General features: G+C 37.6%; 1 protein-coding gene across 1 annotated transcript in view; it reads right to left on the bottom strand.

Annotated features, from left to right (window-relative positions):
• Positions 1–7,780: 7,780 nt before the first annotated feature.
• The window catches only part of LOC125236933 (collagen alpha-1(III) chain-like), a 45,478-nt gene continuing 32,856 nt past the window's right edge, over positions 7,781–20,402 (bottom strand). Inside the window, exons 20-28 of the mRNA XM_048143849.1 lie at positions 18,921–18,962; positions 17,584–17,625; positions 17,152–17,184; positions 16,505–16,543; positions 12,966–13,007; positions 12,414–12,563; positions 11,854–11,880; positions 11,309–11,335; positions 7,781–8,008 (exon numbers count right to left, since the gene is read on the bottom strand). Of these exons, the coding sequence (XP_047999806.1) occupies positions 7,823–8,008; positions 11,309–11,335; positions 11,854–11,880; positions 12,414–12,563; positions 12,966–13,007; positions 16,505–16,543; positions 17,152–17,184; positions 17,584–17,625; positions 18,921–18,962 (588 nt within the window). The 3' untranslated portion in view covers positions 7,781–7,822. The remainder of the gene's footprint in view (positions 8,009–11,308; positions 11,336–11,853; positions 11,881–12,413; positions 12,564–12,965; positions 13,008–16,504; positions 16,544–17,151; positions 17,185–17,583; positions 17,626–18,920; positions 18,963–20,402) is intronic.

Here is a 20,402-nt window from a genome sequence, read left to right as displayed (position 1 = left end):
ACAAAAGAAAAGTGCCACGAAATGGTCTCATCTCAGCAAGTTGCTGGCGACTTCCAGCGCTGGTCTTCCGATGAGGCCTTTCGGTAAATCAATCACGATAAATGATTTGTGATGATACACGTGTGGTACACCCCGTAGTTTTTGCGTTTTCGCGTAGGACGTAAAACATGTTTTTTTTTTTTTTTTTTATGTGATAGGAGGCAAACGAGCAGACAGGTCGCCTGATGGTAAGCGATCACCACCGCCCATGAACACCCGAAACACCAGAGGTGTTGGAGGTGCGTTGCCGGCCTTTAAGATGGGTGTACGCTCTTTTCTTGAAGATTTGAAGGTCGCATCGGTCCGGAAATACCGCAGGCGACAATTCATTCCACAGTTTAGCTGTGCGGGGCAGGAAGTTTCTGGAGAAACGCACAGTTGTTTACATTATCTAATTACCTTCCAAGAATATTATAAAACAAAAGTCAAGGTTCCAAGTTATAATTATAATTAATGCGTGTTTCTCATTAATTCTTGGTAATGTAATTTAATTACTTACCATTTCTTTTCCTTTAAGGTCGTGTAGCGAAATGAGATTTTCAGGGTATTAGTGATATAATTTCATTATGGTGACGAGTGATGCTACATTTGCGCTAACCCGTCATTTTTTTTTTAAATAAGATTATCATCAACATTTCAGCCATAGAGTTATAAGTAAGGGAATAACTCCACACATCAGTAAATGCGGGTTATTTGTAGGTTTAGGCCAAAGACATATGTAACTCCGTAAAGACGGATAAAGTCTAACAAAAAAACGTACCTCTGAGCCATAGAGAAAAAGGTACCGTAGCCTAGATGACGTTACACCTTTGGGGAACGCTCGGCTAGATGGCACTAATATTATATTTGACATTTTAACACATCAAGCTAAGAATATGGGCCAAATTGTCAAATCTGTCGTTCTAAAGTTATAAGCCTGTGTCGAGAGATGGCAGTCTTACACTGTGATTACACATTTTACTTTGGCAGCAACTCTCTATAATACTCGATCCTCTTTGGTTTAAGCATAGTTAAGTGACATCTAGCGACAATCACGCATCAACCACGCGTTAACTAGCGTAAATTATCAATACTGCTACTTGTCAATAGATGTCGCGACGAACGAAAAGTTTAATGCTCACCAATTCTTAGCTAATATTACAGTAGTATTAATCAGTATTCTGTTTTCAATTCCTTCTGTTTGTAATATAAGTTGTAAACTGTTCTAATATTACATTTTTGGCAACGAGACACAGATGCCTCCCCCAGAGAATGCCACATCGAACGATCTTGTCACAGTATTAACCCGTCTGTTTCTATCAAAAAAACCAGCCAAGAGCGTGTCGGGCCACGCTTAGTGTAGGGTTCCGTAGTTATCCGTATTTTTCTCAAAAACTACTGAACCTATCAAGTTCAAAATAATTTTCCTAGAAAGTCTTTATAAAGTTCTACTTTTGTAATTTTTTTCATATTTTTTAAACATATGGTTCAAAAGTTAGAGGGGGGGGGACGCACTTTTTTTTCCTTTAGGAGCGATTATTTCCGAAAATATTATTATTATCAAAAAACGATTTTAGTAAACCCTTATTCATTTTTAAATACCTATCCAAAAATATATCACACGTTGGGGTTTGAATGAAAAAAAATATCAGCCCCCACTTTACATGTAGGGGCCCTACACACACATAAAACACATGTACACCCTAATAAAACAATTTTTGCCATTTTTTATTTTTTCACTTTGTTGGCGTGATTGATATACATATTGGTACCAAATTTCAGCTTTCTAGTGCTAACGGTTACTGAGATTATCCGCGGACGGACGGACGGACGGACGGACGGACGGACGGACGGACGGACGGACGGACGGACGGACGGACGGACGGACGGACGGACGGACGGACGGACGGACGGACGGACGGACGGACGGACGGACAGACAGACATGGCGAAACTATAAGGGTTCCTAGTTGACTACGGAACCCTAAAAATGGTCATAAAATAATTAACTTTGACATATTTTTTGAAGTCCAACGCCATATGTTAGGATCCTTATCAAACACAGACGAAGGGTTAAGACCAAAGTACGTAGCCAAATGTGCTCACGATAATATCTAATATAATGTAAAAAAAATTGTATATACGTGTTTTTAGATAAATCAATAAAAAAAAACTATTTCGAAGTTGTCTCTAGATATCACGCTTGCTAAGTCTGGGGCAGTTTTTCTTTTCAGGGTGGCTAGCCGAATGGCACAATCGCTCACGAAACGCTCACGAAACGAAGCGCTAGTAGATATCTATCTCTATCGCGCTTGCGTATTGGCGCGACAGAGCCAGCGGCGTATCGCTTTCGTTTGGCGTCGGAGAAATGCCATTCGGCTACGGGGCCTGATAGCGAGTAATAATTCTGCTAATGTAATATTATGCTATAAGATCTGTCGTAGCAAGCGGCTTGCTACGACAGAGCCATACTGCATTTCTGTCAGTGTCTGGCGTAGACTATTGGCATTCGGCTACGCCGGCAGTACTTCTTTTAAAAATACAAGCGTAGGACGCGCGGTATGTATGCACGCATACGTACATAATATATTTTTAAGATCCTATCATATTATGAAATATAACTATGGAAACGGATTATATCGCGTATAATGAATTTACAATTCATCCCAATTGAAAGAAATTGGATATGAATTGTACACGCGATATACCTAACCCGTTTCCATAGTTTTATTTCATGAGTAACTATCGTGGTAATCGAAGACAATATCCTATCATATTATTAAAAAAAAAACATAAAAGATAGCGTTGATAAATGCGCGATGGTGACGTGCTTTCAAAATGGTTTGACTGTAACGTCTGTAACGTAGTACATTACTAGGCTTAGGACTTTTTATGGCATACCGTGGTTCTAAAATCCGCGGAGTCGACATATGAAAAATTTTCGAAGTCAAAGTCAAAGTGCAACTCCATATTAAATATGAGTATATACATACTGTCACAACGTTACCTAGTTAATTTTAATGGACCACTTTTCGAAGTAGTGCGTAAAAAAGCACCATCTGTACTGAAAAATGATGATTAAAATTTTGGGTTTACGATGAACTATAGGTACCTACGTAGAAGATTTAAAAAAAACACATCGATACTGTCATCGAATTTTTCCTCTGCTTTTTTATTGCAATGTTTACTAATGAAATCTCTGTCCTATTCGCTCGTTAGAATCTAGACTCAGCTCATCATCTTCACCACTAGTTCGGAGCCTGGCTATAGGCCTCCCTGGATGGGCACTGCCGATATTCCTCACCTCCCCATTTATGGAGAAACGGCATGGCATCATACCATCACACTGAAACGTAAAAATAATGAGATATTAGACATATGGCGCCTTTACCGCACTAGCGCGATAATAAGCTCATTACGCAACGTCAAAATTTTTAGGTACTTAAGTGGGAAGACGACGAGATACTAATGTCATTTTTCTATGAGGTAGCAGGCAAACGAGCAGACAGGTTGATCACTGCCGACCATGGACACCCGAAGTGATAGAGTTGCGTTGCCGGCCTTTAAAATGGTTGTACGCTCTTTTCTTGAAGGTTTGAAGGTCGTATCGGTCCGGAACTACCGCTGGCGACAATTTCAATCCACAGTTTAGCTGAAGCTGAAGGGCGGGAAGTTTCTGGAGAAACGCACAGTTGAGGACTGCCAGCCATCTTAATCATTCCAACTATATCTTTGAAATGGAGGGAACATAGTAGACTGGGTGAATCCACGTAAATGTAACGTGAGTCACGGCTTCAAATGAAACGATCTTTTTTTTAATACCATGTCGGTGGCAAACAGGTATACGGCCCGCCTGATGGAAAGCGGTCCCTTTAACCTATGGACGCCTGCAACTCAAGTGGTGTCACATGCGCGTTGCCGACCCATTAGAAAATTGTACACTCCTTTTTTGAAGAACCTCATACTGTAGTTCATCGCGAATATCTCGACAGGGAGCTCATTCCACAGCCGGAGCGTCCCCGGGAGCAAAATCCTCTGAAACCGCGCGGTGCGCGACCATTTAGGTTGCAAGGTGTGTGGATGAGCGCCCTGTCGATGGCGAGCGGTGCGATGATGAAAAGTGGCCGTTGGCATCATGTCAAACATAAAACATCTACGCCTATATCGAGAAAGTAACACTTAGAGACTATCACTTGAACTGGCAAAGTGAATAAATGGAACACCCATAAAATCGTGACTCATGTTACTCTTGCCACGGATTGACCCGATTGTGTATCAAATTTTACATATTTTGATAATTTTACTAGATGGGTGTTTAGAAAAAAACTTACTGATGCCTCACACGAATCGCCGATGCACTGTTAACAGAAATTTAAGCCAAATTAAAATATAATTAAACAAACCTTAATAAAACGATATCTATAATATAGCTTTATATCTTGGTGAGGTAAATGTACCAGTTCTCGTCACGCCAATTTCCAATACTTGACAAACCCTTAGCATATAACAGTTTCGACTACCCATTGGTACTTTTACCTGAAATAATAAAATTGTAGGTACTTATATGAAATATAAAATAAGTTTTGACATACTTGTCCCACAATTTTAAAGTAAAAGTAAGTATTAAATACCATTGGTCAAAAAATAAAAATAAATACTTGCCCGAGCATCACATGAATGGCCTCTGCACTAGAAAGCCAAACAAACAAATCATTATATAAGAGTTTTGAATGATTCACGGTTATTTTCATTAGACTTATATTGACCGGGATATAGACCGTGATTACCTTTTTGATTTTTGTCGAGCTCCCGATATTTCGACGCAGTTGCATGCATCATGATCACGGACAAACCACGAATCACGGTCTATATCCCGGTCAATATAAGTCTAAATCATTATATCATTGTTTTTCAGTACAGATGGCGCTTTTTGCTCACACTACCACGCAAAGTGGTACATTTCTTGTCTGGTCGAAACTTCAGAGGACAACCTGTACTGAAAAACATCGTACTATACACGTGCGAAAAGGATATTCGTAACTAGTGTCGATTTTAAAACACTCCTTTCGGTCGTGTTTTAATTTATCGCCATTCGTTTCTAACTTACTCTTTTCCGCATTTCTATCGTAATGTACTAAAATTTAAATCTGGGTCGACAAAAAAAATTTTGAGTCATAGAATCTGGTCACAAAATTTCACGAGAATCCTTTTAGAATTGCTTTTAGAAGGCTTGTATTACAAGTGCCCGAACTGTCAAATCGTATGGGTTGTCATGGAAACACACTTCTAATACAACACACTTGTACCTTTCGAGAAACGGGCCACTGTAGAGCAAAACATCCGGACATAAAAAAGCAAATAGCTTGAGCTAAAACGTAGCACTTGCTTCGCTTGCTCGCTATTATTTGATAATATATAAGGTTGTAGAAAAATATGGTTCGTTTAAGGGTTGACTTTTAGCATATATTATATCAACAATTCTACATCAAAGGGGACAATATGTGATATGCAGATTGTTTTCTTTTTACCTTCGTTCTACAGTTGTGCCCGATACACTACAAAAAAGTAAAGTATGTAAATTATTTAATGAACTATTATTTGATGAAATGAACATTAAAAACCGACCAAGAGCGTGTCGGGCCACGCTCAGTGTAGGGTTCCCTAGTTTTCGTATTTTTTTCAAAACTGTTCTACCTATCAAGTTTAAAATAATTTTCCTAGAAAGTCTTTATAGAGTTCTACTTTTGTGATTTTTTTCATATTTTTAAAACTTATGGTTCAAAAGTAGGAGAGGGAGAGACATATTTTTTTTTTTACTTTTGGAGCGATTATTTCCGAAATTATTAACAATATCAAAAAATGAGGTTAGTAAACCCCTATTCATTTTTAAATACCTATCTAACAATATATCACACGTTAGGGTTGAAATGAAAAAAAATAGGTATTAGTCCCCTAATAAAACATTTTTTTTTCCATTTTTTATTTTACCAGTTTGTCGGCGTGCTTGATAGCTTCAGCTTTCTAGTGCTAGCGGTCACCGAGATTATCCCCGGACGGACGGACGGACAGACAGTCATGGCGAAATTATAAGGGTTCCTAGTTGACTACGAAACCCTAAAAACGACCTAAGTATCTAAAAGCATGGGTAGAAGAATTCACCAGATGCTTTGCCATGAGCAGGCTTAGGACTTTGTATCGCATACCGTGATTCTAAAATCCGTGGGTGTCGCCATATGAAAAATTTTCGAAGTCAAAGTCAAAATCCAACAGTATGATGTCATATTAAATATAAATATTTATACATACTGTCACATCGTTACTGAGTTAATTTTAATCGGACTTAGTTAATTTTATCATGGTATATGAAGGTACACGTACCATAGACAAACACCCAGGGCCTTCACACTGTAAATAGAAGTATTTTATACAATCGTGACATAATACAGAGCTTTTTAGTCGAGTACCATGTTTAGGCCACGAAGCTTGCTGATGCTGAGTGGTACGGTACGAGAGTGAAAAGCTTAATTAAGTATATCACTATTACAATACTTTTTCTAAGTATGAGTAATTTCATTCATCAATGGACGAACAATATCATCATTCAAGTTAAAATTAATGTTAATAGCGTCGTTCACCGTTGTATCAACATCGAATTTCCTGGCAACCAATTATTTGTAATAACTGTCTCTGATTGGTCGATAACGCGATAGATATAAACAATGTGTTTCAGCTGCAGAAACATTTTCCAGGTATCGCAAATTAGTATAGATTTTGTATGAAGTTCTATTTTTGAAAATTATTACATTTGACTAAAGTGAACTGTAATGAAATATTTATATTTGACTAAGTATCAAAGACTACCCAACACTGAAAAGTCAGTACTTATAGTTTAGTCTGTGGTGTCCTAATAAAATTGACAGATAAAGTCGACGAGTAGAAACGAGTTTAAAACAAATATAGGTAATAAAAAGTATGAATTATTACAATTTTTAGCTACGCAAAGAAGACGAATTTTACATTTATTATATTTTAATACATTATTGTTTCGATTGTGTATAGATAGTCCGTTATATTCCATTGATTGTGTTATCCAAAAATACTTTGTATAATCAATCACTTACCATTGTTTTGCAAGAGAGTCCGATACACTACAATATATAAAGGAAAGGTTATACCTATCTAAACAAATAAAATATCGGTGTCTAACGCCGTGTCTTGCGTGGGCGACGGTCGCGCGACCGTCGCCGTGGCGTCTCATACTTCCATATCGATAAGGTTTGATTTCGTATGCGTCGCATCGCCGTCGCGCGACCATCGCGCGACCGTCGCCCACGCAAGCCACGGCGTCATACTTCCATATCGATAAGGTTTGATTTCGTATGCGTCGCATCGCCGTCGCGCGACCATCGCGCGACCGTCGCCCACGCAAGCCACGGCGTAAGGGTGCCACATCTAGCATCTTCCGTCGTCGTCTACGCGGCATATTTTTCCGTATTTTGACTACCCGTCTTTATTTCATTAATACAATTAGAAGAAGACATGTGGTCTATCTCGCGGCGACATACTCCCGCGGCAATCATGTGCTAGGCCTACAGTTGGTCCGACGCTCCGCACGCGTGGGGCTAGATGTGTGGGGGGAGGGGGGGGGGTTAGATGGTTGGGCCATTATTTGTCTGCTCTTTCCTCCTTTAATAAAATTGCTGTTGATGCAAATTCCTATCTCATAAAATAACTAGTTCTTCTAAGAAACATTTGGTAATGTGACAGACAGAGAGACAGACGGACAAAGCACAATAAGGGTTCCTTTATTGTGCTTTTATCATTTTGATACGAAACCCTAAAATCATTTTAACAGAATTCCTGTTAGGGTTAACGAAAAGGACCCCATTGCACGATGCATTAGAACCCTTAAGACTAGGAATGCCACATGCATGCAAATTCTTAATTGAAATAAAGCTATTCACCCCGGTAGCACAAGTGTCGCCCTGGCACTGAAATCAACATTAGTTTACGTTAAAGCATTAGTGATGGGCACAACTCGAACTTTACAAAACTTTACAGACGTGTGTGTGTAACATGGGCGGGGCGTCGATACAACTCGATTCCTTACGGGTTCCCAAGAATTCTCCAGTATCTGCAGTAGTTCATACAAAACAGATCCCGAAAAACGCGCCAAGCCACTGGTGTGTATATTATGGGCCCTGAGACCACTAGCTACATAAACATAGGTATATACCTAAGTTATATAGTTGACTGTCAAATGAGCGTAAACTGTAGGTATTCCATACACTTCGAAACATATTTCTAGCCTTTGTATAAATTAAGTAATTTTATTATTCACTGTTATTGACCTACATGCTTGTAATAAAATTGACAATTTCGGTTAAAATGTATATACGGTGATATATGTAATTAGCGGGTGTGTAATGATTGGTATAACTTTTTTTGGTATAGTAACATTTGATATAACAACATTTGGTATATATTTAAAGGATATAATTACTCATTTGACATAATTAACATTTGGTATAACCACAAAATATCTATTTTTATTTTGTATAATCATTATTTCGTATAACAATTATTTATAATAACCGTTATATGGTATAACTATCTATTGATATACGACTAGTATAATATAACTAGCAAACAGTATAAAACATTTCATGAATTAAATTATTCTTTTTTGAAGGGATCACAGTTCTAACCTAACCTAACCTATTTTTCTGGTAGCAGCGCGTTGTGTGTAGGGGTCACAGTTCTAACCTAATTTACTTTTCTGGTAAGTGATGGATTTAATTTATTGTACATTTTTTTGTTATTCTAACTGTGCTTTAGAAAGATTTTATGTTATACAATTTGTTTATTATCGGAAATAAGCATTATACTCAAAGTATGTTATAATAAATGTTATTCGAAAAAATGAACATTATATTAAATAAGAATTATACAATTTGTTAGTATATTATTTTTTGTTATATGATTCAATAATTATATCAAATGATCGTTATAACGACTAAAAATATATCAAAAAAAGTTATATCGATCGATACGCACCCGTAATTAGCATGCAAAAATTCATAAGTGAATAATTTCAAATATAATGGAGCCACACATTAACTGCAAAAAATACTGAAAATACCTACACAAGATTAAATTTAATAATCTATAAGTATTTTTTGCAAAAAATTTATTTTTGTCCAAGCTTTTATCGCCGACTGTACCTTTATTTCAACAGTCATCTAATGCTCTCCGAAACGTTTCTAAAAACCCCTTGATGAGGGTACAACCTTTCATAATAGAGTTCCTATGACGACCTTTCTGCTTCATCAACAGATCAGCTCCATGATACCATAATATTGCATTGTCACGTGATTTACATATGTGTGCAAAATTCCAGCTCAATCGGAAACTGGGAAGTGGGTCTTTAGTTTCTACGTTGTACCGCTAACTACTAACAAGGCAAGTTGAATAAAAACTTGTAATATTTTACATTGCAAAGTGTAATGCATTTGTTCATTATTTGACCTGGCCAGTTGACCATTTAACTAAAATTACCTCGCACAAAAACTCGAGCCTCTAAAATAATCATGAGAATCTTCCCTACAAACTCGAGCTCTCGATCTAATCACACTTACAATCTCGAGCTTCCGACTTAGTAATCGAGTCCTTCACTTTGCGGAGACGTTCTCAAGCAAATGATTGTAAATGCGCATCGTTTTTCTAAAACTTGAGAGTCCTTGTTTTCCGCCATTTTTCTTGGCCGCCTAATGGGATAATATTTTATGTTTGAACGCGATTCTTGAATAACTTAGCGCGGAGTTGTGGATAGAGAAATCAAGTTTGTAAATGGTAATCTTGTGTTCATGTCAGTTAACTTTTTTTTGTTTTGTCCCTATGGAGTAAATAAGTCGACAAATCTGTAACAGTTAGGCACCCATCCTTCTGAGTTCTAACATGCTTAATATATATAATATCTGGGCAACCGAGCTTCGCTCGGTTCTGTTTCGTATCCTACATGTGTCGCCATCTAGTTCAAAAATGAATAGTACCTACATCGAGCGAAAGAATTCTCAGCCTTAACAACACAACTACTCCACACGAGATGGCGCGCATTTCGCCACAAAAACTCAAATAGTGTATTTTTCTATTCGTTTTAGCCTTGACCTGTGTCGCCATCTAGTGTTTGCAATAAATAGTACTTACATCAACCGAAAGAATTCTGTCTTAACAGTACAACTACTGCACACGAGATGGCGCGCGAAGAAAAACTCATGAAAACTCGAAAATTCGCGTTTTCCGGGACCTAAGGATAAGTTAGACCGATTTTTCACCCCCAAAAACCCCCACATAACAAATTTCTGCGAAATCGTTAGAGCGGTTTCCGAGATCGTCAGTGTAAATAAATATATATATAAATAAATAAATAAATAAATAAATAAATAAATAAATAAATATACAAGAATTGCTCGTTTAAAAGTATAAGATTTTTTTAATTTACTTATTTTGAAAAAAAAACAACTTAAACTAATTTTTTACATTAAAAAACTTGCCAAACAGTTACGTTTAATGGCAAGATGCGCTCATTTTTTAAACAATCTTAAATTGTATATCTTAACCTATTTACATGATTTGCATCAAGTAATTCTTGTTATCGGCGATATCTAGAAAACCGCTCTAACGATTTCGCTGAAATTTGTTATGTGGGGGTTTTTGGGATCACACTATTAGGTCTCGGAAAACGCGAATTTCCGAGTTTTCGAAATTCGCTCGCCCAAGTAGGTACTATTTATATGGTTAATGTGTATAAGAGATTAATAATAAAAGGTGTACCCGGCAGCTTGGGCCCTGCCCCGCTGCTGGCGGCACCCTAGGTTAGGTTTTTTATAATGTGTTTATATGTTTTTTATATTGTTTTGTATGTGTTTTTGTATTTTACTTTTATATTCATATTATAAAAAGCTTAACCTAAGAAGCAAAATAAATAAAGGAAATAATAAAGGTGTACAATGAAGTAAAAAAATCTGGTCTAAAAACTCATAATGCCGATGATGCTGTGTTTAGATGTACCTATTTTTATTTTGCCGGGTCTCGTGACATTGACCGAATCCGATAGCTTCTAAAAGTTTCCGGATCCGGCCGGATAACCGAATCCGACATGACTGAAATTCCTAGTTATCAATCTGCCATCACCATAAGGTGAGGAAGACAGTCATTAAATTTCACCTTTTGAATAAAATTCAAAAAATATCTTAAGTTATTTAAATTTTTAATAGTTTTTCGATTCTTACCGCAGTTCCACACTCATCTTTGTGGCACTGTAACGTAAGATATCGTGAAAAATAATTATAGCACTGCTCCTACCGCGAGCTAGTAAGCTATGAGCTATCATCGGCCATAAAAACGAACAAAAGATAAGCACTCCCGTGCAAATACGAGACACGGCGATTTTGATAGCTCACCGCTGGGCGAGTAACTATAAACTAAAGACATCGCCATGTCTCTTCTATTTACACGGGAGTGATTATCTTTTGTTCGTTTTTGTAGCTGATAGCTCATAGCTGACTAGCTCGCGATGGGACCAGTGCCCATAGTAAGAGTTTGTATAAGTAGAACTAGAAGAATGGCGTTACTACAATTAATAAACTTTTGATAAATGTGGTCAATAATTTCAGGTTTACAAAAAATCCTCCTTCTGAAAAAGATCATTTACATCAAGTCAAACAGAAAATTAGAGATGTTTTCACAAAATCCAAAAGCTAAAGATAAAATATATCAAAAAAGCAGATTTTCGAGTTGGTTCAAGTTATCTTAACTGGTATTTTCATTAACATACCCTTGCTTGACATCCATCCGCGGCACACTGAAACATTGAAATAACATAAGGTTAACAAAGAAACTTATACATAAACATGAACACTGAAAAAAGATACTCACTCTAAGGATTTATACTTCAATGAAATCTACCATGCTGTCCATGCTATACTGAACGACTCGACTAACGCCACAGAATATTACATTAATTTGTATGTATAGAAAAACTGACAACGCCCCCAAACGGTTTCTTAGAGAAGCTTCTACTAGTTTCAAGTTCCGAGAAGTCATGCATCAGAACAAGGATTCCAAGACTCTCCTGGGATTTTAGTCCCAAAATTTATATAAGTTTTATTTTATTTTGAACATCGCATGTAGTTGGCATACATACAATTTTGACTTACAAAATAAACACTGTTTTTTTCTGTTGAAGGTCAGGTAGAAAGCTAGAATTCTCGTTGCAAGTTTCGAGTATTCTAACCAGTGCTTTCATAATTGGGTCTAATGATTATTCTCGAGAAAAGAAAATTCACATTTACACATATCATATATTGCTTTTGAAAAGAAGTACATAATACGTACTGTCTCAGCAGCTTTCTTCTTATTCAAAGTGACGTCGAAAGCCAACCAGTCTTCCGGTTTCAAGTTCCGAGGAGTCACGTATTGGAGCAAAGACTCCATGATTGGGTCCGGTGTGGTGGTGTATTGTGTCGTTGTGGTTGTCGGCTCTGTCTGCAATTTAGTTTTTAGAAATTTAACTTTAAACATTTTAGGTTTTTTTTTTGCATCAAACCATCTGTCATCGTTAAAGCGTTCGTTAAATGTTATTGTATGGGAAGATCCATAGACGTCTGCTGCGTGACGATGATGTGTCTGTCAAATGTGGTTGATGCAACTGGACCTAACTTTGGAGTAAATATTAAAGTGAAAATTACAGCCAGTCTTAATGTAGGTACTCTTCATAAAAATCCTTACAATATATATTTATTAGGCCTATAAATGTCCCACTGCTGGGCAAAAGCCTCCCCCTCTTTCCTCCACTCATCATGATTGGATGTCTGATCTGTCTTTTACTTTATTATAAATATTTTTTGTTCCTTAATAATAAATATTTATTTTAAAATTGTCATTTACCGTTGTAGTAGACTGGTGAGAAACTGGAACGAAGACTGTGCCCTAGAATAGATATATTATTTTGAAGTATTATTACTCATAAGTGTACCTACCTATTATCAAAGACATAATGTAACTCCGTATAGACGGATAAAGTCTAAGAAAAAAACGTACCTCTAGCTAAGCCCTAGAGAAAAAGGTATTACGGTGGCTTAGATGGCGTTACACCTTTCGGGAACGCTCGACTAGATGGCGCTAATATTAATTTTTGACATTTTAACACATATCATACATACAACATACATACAAACACGCCTGTATCCCATGAAGGGGTAGGCAGAGCACATGAAACTACTCAAGTTTCAGTGCCACTCTTGGCAACTAAGGGGTTGACAGAAATCGAAACTGTGACATATCAACACATATCATGCTAACAATATGGGCCAAATTGTCAAAACTGAGGTTGAAAAGTTTTAAGCTTGAGTCGAGAGATGGCAGTCTATGCACTGTGATTACACATTTTACTTTAACAGTAACTCTCTATAATACTCGATCCTCTTCGCTATTATTTAATAACCGATTTCTACATAGTATATGGGGTTTCTTCCATTCCCAACACTGTATAAAAGTACCTTAATGTAAACAAGTAGTTAGATTGTAAACAAACGGTCACCATTTTGTATTTCGTAAGTTTTCGTCTCTCGTAATTCTCTCGGACTCCCCCTACCTTGTTTGGAATGATTGAATCAAGGACGGTATAATACGGGACAGACAAGCCCATCCAAAAAAGCGTACCCCTGAAATGTATGGGCCTTTTAGGCTTAAAACTAGATGGCGCTGTTTCGCAGCCTGGAAATGGCCAAAATCATATTTTCAACAAATATTTTTGCGTGTTTTTATTTTTTATAAGAACAACAAATGACATTACACATTTAATTAATAATTGTAGGCATATAGTGTTGATTAGCAGAAGAATTAACCACTTCCATTTACTTTTGTTTAACTTAGAGATGTAAATGAACTTGGTCCTTCTTGGAAAAACAGACTATTTTTCAATAGAAATCAAATAACAAAAGCCTTGAGTAAAAACAGCAAATTACTTACCGTAAAAGGCAGCTAATATTGTCCCATTTTGAAGTACAACTGTTTTTATTCCTAACTTTTACCGTACGACAATAATACTGAGATTTGTTTGTCAAGCTTTTTGGAATTTAGTCCTTATGTAAAAAGATTGGAGTAATTACGTCAACATTCCTACATTTTAACGGCATATACAGGCTGTCCCAAGACTCATCATCATCATCCTCCTTGCGTTATCCCGGCATTTGCCACGGCTCATGGGAGCCCGGGGTCCGCTTCGACAACTAATCCCAAGATTTGGCGTAGGCACTAGTTTTTACGAAAGCGACTGCCATCTGACCTTCCAACCCGAAGGGTAAACTAGACCTTATTGGAATTAGTCCGGTTTCCTCACGATGTTTTCCTTCACCGAAAAGCGACTGGCAAATATCAAATGACATTTCGCATATAAATTCCGAAAAACTCATTGGTGCGAGCCGGGGTTCGAACCCGCGACCTCCGGAACGAAAGTCGCACGTACTTACCGCTAGGCTACCAGCGCTTGCTGTCCCAAGACTATGAGACATTAAGGGAAAGTACCTTACATGTCGTAGATAGTAACTCAAAAATTTGTGGTTTTTTTTTACCACGTCGGTGGCAAACAGGTATACGGCCCGCCTGATGGAAAGCGGTCACCGTAACCTATGGACGCCTGCAACTCAAGGGGTGTCACGTGCGCGTTGCCGACCCATTAGAAACTTGTACACTCATTTTTTGAAGATCCCCATAGTCCCCATACTGTAGTACATCGGGAATACCTCGACAGGGAGCTCATTCCACAGCCGGAGCGTTCGTGGGAGGAAATTCCTCTGAAACCGTACGGTGCGCGACCATTTAGGTTGTTAAGGTGTGTGGATGAGCGCCCTGTCGATGGCGAGCGGTGCGATGATGAAAAGTGGCCGTTGGCATCATGTCAAACAGTTCTTCAGAACACAACCCATTGTACAGGCGATAGAACACACATAAGGAGGCGAAGTCCCTCCTTAGACTTAAGGGTTCAATACCGCCCGTGAGTTTGGGATCGTCGACAATTCGTACAGCGCGTCTCTGGATCGAGTCAAAGGGTCCAAGCTGGTATCCAGGTGCTCCTGCCCAAAGGTGACAGCAGTACTCCATGTGGGGTCTAACTTGCGACTTGTACAAGAGCAGTCTTTGCCCCGGAGTAAAGTATCCCCTCGCTCTATTGAGCACACCGAGCTTTTTGGATGCCAACGCAGCTTTCCCTTCCAAGTGACAACGGAATTGGACGTTACTCGAAATGTGGACTCCGAGGATCCCAATACTTCCTGACAAGGCAAGGGCTGTGCCTTAGAACTGTGGAACCACAGTAAATGGGGTTTTCTTAGCGGTGAACGCACACACCTGTGTCTTAGTGGGATTGAAACAGACCCACTTTGTCGGTTACCATTAAGGCGAGATTTACTTGTATCTTTATATGAATAAACTGACAAAGCGGCTTTAGGTATAGCAATCGACAAAGTGGGACGTTTTTCCGTGCACACACACATTTTAAGTTGTTCCTTACCTAAGAAGATTGTCTTCAGTTAGCGCGATAGTTCCCCATGAAATGAAACTATGGAAAAGTAAATACATTTCGTATAATAAATTTACATACAATACAACGGATGAAGGAGTAAATTCATTATTCGCGGTGTAATCCATTTCCATAGTTTTATTTCCTTACTTAAGAAGAATTGTTATTAATTTGTCCATTCTGTCGAGTGGCATGATAAAAGTAGATGTGTTTTTACAATCTTCCATTCAAGTTGCCTTGTTAGTATGTTAGTGTGCGTCAAAACCTAGAAGCTAAATTTAACCCACTTCCCGGTTTCCGATTGAGCTGAAATTTTGTACACATATGTAAATTACGTGACAATGCAATATTATGGTATTATGAAGCTGATCTGATGATGGAGCAGAAAGGTGGTCATAAGCACTTTGTTATGAAACGTCGTATCCCCATCGAGTAAGGGGTGTTTAGCTCGAAGAGCAGTAGATGATTGTTGAAAGAAAGGTACAGTAGTCGGCGATAAAAGCTTGTGCTAAAAATGAAATTTTTGCAAAAAACTTATTTTTTATATTTAAGTCGGGTCGATTCCCACAAAATCAAGTAATTTTTTTAGAATATCTTTGAGTGCATGCAGTACCTATCACTAATATTAAAAAATAACTTAGTCTTCTTACAGCAAAATACTTTCCTTTCATATCTTAAAGTCTTGGGACGCCCTGTATATGTATCTAAAGAATAATGTTATGTTGTTAGACCAAGTAAATCGCCTGAGGGATTCCGTTTGATCCTTCAAAACACAACAGTAATATATCTAATTTAAATTTGCGCTGTTTTAAATCTTATACATATTTTACTTAAATTCGTCCTAACAATAATTGAGGTTTTTGCTTAGAAACTTCAAAAGATTTTATTTTTGTATGTTTTAACTTACATTTATTCTGGCCTGCATGTTCCTTCCCGTTTTCCTGTCCTAATTAATATAAATAACATGTTATAAAATTATAGTTACAAATACAATTATTAAATAATATCGGAGCTAATTTTGTTATCAGAGTTTTGAAGGAATCGCGGTAGTTTCATTGCTAATGAATCATTAGACTTATATTGATCGGGATATATGTAGACCGTGATTACCTATTTCATTTTTGTGGAACTTCAGATATTTCGACGCAGTGACATGTATCATGATCACGGGTATAGATACAATTAAACATGTAACTGCATTGAAATATCGATAGCTCCAAAAAAAAGGTAATTACGGTATACATATCCCGATCAATATAAGTCTTGGCACATTTAAACTTTGTGTACCTACATGAATATTTTTATTACCTGTCAAGTTAGATGATAAAAATATGCATGTAGGTACAGAAAGTTTAAATACCGCCTTGCCAAGACAAGATAATAATTTTTGATGGAAATCGTCAATACGAAACTAAAAGTAAATACCTAATGACGATAAGATTTCCATTTTCGCAACTTTCTTCGATTGACTACTACGATCGTGTTTTAATTTGTCACCACTCGTTTCGAGTTTCCTCACTTGTACCATAATGTACTATTTTAATTCTGACTTACCGTGAGTCTTGCGAGACCATCTGTTATATTGGCCTGTAATACATACATAACACAAATGATATTGAAGGAAGTCATATACTCGTAAGGCATCGATGTGAAACAGGCGACTGATAATGAATTTTTCCCCTTAGGTACTAGCTCGGAAACACTTGCCATCGCGTAAAAACGCACTTTATACACTAGTGGATATAGTAATTTGATCTTGAAATAGTCAAATGTGAGTCAAATTTTGTGATTTAAAATTGATAAAAGTGGGAGAATCTAGTGATGAACATGATTTACCACCTGTGGAAATAATGGAAGCAGTGATAAACGCGTTTTTTGCCTCGCTATAGTGAGAGGAAAGGACTTGTTTGTTTTTCAATTCCACACTCAGCGTTAAAATACACTTTTGCACCCTTCTATAACAAATAACTATAGTTTTAAACTTACCTTAATTAAAGGTACCCACTCTATCGGCTCGCCAAAGTCATCCTGTAACATAAAAATAAAAATTACCACAAATGCGCAAATCTTTCAATCAATGGCGCCGGAGCTATAATTATTATAGAATCACGTAGTATTTGGATATGCTTAAATTTGAGGCCTCATTTCAAACATAGACAGAGAATCATAGTATATATTATTTGTTTTACGCTAAGGTTTCTATATTATATATCTATAGCCTTCAGTGGCGGCTGGTGAAAATTTCTGCTAGGCAACACTGAGCAAAAAGAAACCTACCTAAACATTTGGTACTTTACTAGTAATCAATTTTAGGCAAGCCAGTGGAAATCGGCTTGTATGGATCAGCCGCTGCTTAGCGCCCGTCTTCGGACATAGGCCTCCTCTTCATTCCTCCACGCCTGTCGGTCCATTGCCATCTGCGTCCAGTTCTCGCCAAATTGTTGGCGGATGTCATCTCTCCATCTCAGAGGCAAGCCACGGCCGCAGGCTTCCACTCCAGAGTTCAGCTCGCCCAGCGACATGGCCCATCCTAGCTCTGTTCCTATATTTATGACAAATTGTTTGCCAGTTCATCCATCCAAAGATTAGTTGGTGGGCTGGCTGAATGGCTATTTGGTTGTTCGGCTGGTTGAATGGTTGGTAAGAGAATTATTGGTTCCAAGAATTATGCCATTTGATTTCTTAAGCTCTTTGAGGTTAGTTGGGTTAAATTGTGGCGTAGGCGAGAGGCTGGCAACCTGTCACTGCAATGACACAGTTTCGTTTTCTGTCAACCCCTTATTTGCCAAGAGTAGCACTAAAATTTGAGTAGTTTTATGTGTTCTGTCTACTCCTTCATGGCATACAGGCGTAATTGTATGTATGTATTAAGGTTGAATAACAACTTTTCCCCTCACTAGCTCGGAAACACGTGTTTTGTCCTTTAATACCAGCTGGTAAAAACGCATTTTATCCACTAGTGGGTGAAGTAATTTGACCTTGAATAGTCAAATTAACTGCTTTAAAATTTATAAAAGTAGGTGAATCTAGTAATAAAGATGATTTACCACCTGTGGAACTACTGGAAGCAGTGATAAACGCATTTTTTGCGTTGTAGTTTCCTCGCTATAGTGAGGGGAAAAGTTTTGTGTTACACTCGGGTGCAAATGTATTTTACTTCTCGTGTGTTAAAAAACTCGCAAGTTCAGGATTCTATATTCGAACCACTCGCTTCGCTCGTGGTTCAACTATAGAATCCTTTCACTTGCTCGTTTTTCAATTCCACACTCGGCGTTAAAATACAACTTTACCCCTTTTATAACAAATAACTATTAAATACTTACCACTTTAGGAAATTCATGAAACGGATCAGGAGGTTTGAGTTCCTAAAAAATACAAAATATGTATTAATTACATAACAAACTTTTATACTAAAGGAAAAAAAGTGCTTGGAATCCCTCCACGCGGAAGAAGTGAAACTTCGTAACATAAACTTAAAAACATGATGTCAAGTGACTGTTACGTTTTTGCGTTTAGTTACTTCCATTTTTTTATTGTTTTAAGTAGTACACTAGCTTTTGCCCGCGGCATCGCTCGCGTTAGAAAGAGACAAAAAGTAGCCTATGTCACTCTCCATCCCTTCAACTATCTCCACCTAAAAAATCACGTCAATTCGTCGCTCCGTTTTGCAGTGAAAGACGCACAAACAAACAGACACACACACTTTCTCATTTATAATATTAAGTATGGATTGCTAATTGTTCAAATTATTGGAAAAACAAACATAAACTCATGAAATACGGACAAGTTCAAGAGTTACCTGCGACTGAATGACTGAGAGACTGGGATGTGTAGTATTGTGTAGCAACCATAATGTTATATTTGTTTTTTAATTGAAGCGTAATTTATGAACAGAATTACACTGAATTATTCGATAAATAATCTATTAAATGGAATTCCTGTTTCCATGAATTAATTGTAAAATCGAGCGGAAAGCTATTGCTATCAATAGTTTGCGAATGAGAATTTAATTTCTGTTCGATTTATTTAAGTTCGACTAACGATGTTTTTGTTTGATGGAGTATTGGTATAGTTGAAGTATAAATTAAATTAAAACGTTATTTGCGTAGCTAATAAAGCGCTGGTGGCCTAACGGTAAGAGCGTGCGACTTTCAATCCGGAGGTCGCGGGTTCGAACCCCGGCTCGTACCAATGAGTTTTTCGGAACTTATGTGCGAAATGTCATTTGATATTTGCCAGTCGCTTTTTCGTGAAGGAAAACATCGTCAGGAAACCGGACTAATCCCAATAAGGCCTAGTTACCCTTCGGGTTGGAAGGTCAGATGGCAGTCGCTTTCGTAAAAACTAGTGCCTACGGCAAATCTTAGGATTAGTTGTCAAAAGCGGACCCCAGACTCCCATGAGCCGTAGAAAATTCCGGGATAACGCAAGGAAGATGATGATTTGCGTAGCTAATAGACGAATGTATCTACCACGAGTGTCTTATACGTTAGTACTTGGTAGCGTAAACCTAACGGAAATAGTACATTACGATACAAGTGCAAAAAAAAGTCAAAATTTCCTTTTTGCACGTGTATCGTACGATATTTTTAGTAGGTACAGATAGCCCTCTGAAGTTTCGATCTGTCAAGAAATGAACCTCTTTACACACTAGTGCGGCCAAAAAACGCCATCTGTCAGATACTGAAATCAGCTGTAAGGTGACAATACAGGGTGTAAACCTAATACGGGCGAACCTCTTAACGGTGGTGAGTATAGGACGTATAAAATGTAATTAGATAACTTTTACTTAATATTGAAATATT

The sequence above is a fragment of the Leguminivora glycinivorella genome, chromosome 20, assembly GCF_023078275.1.
Source record: "Leguminivora glycinivorella isolate SPB_JAAS2020 chromosome 20, LegGlyc_1.1, whole genome shotgun sequence".
NCBI lineage: Eukaryota > Metazoa > Arthropoda > Insecta > Lepidoptera > Tortricidae > Leguminivora > Leguminivora glycinivorella.
Note: the sequence above shows the minus strand (reverse complement) of the source record. Positions and strands in the feature narration are given on the sequence as shown.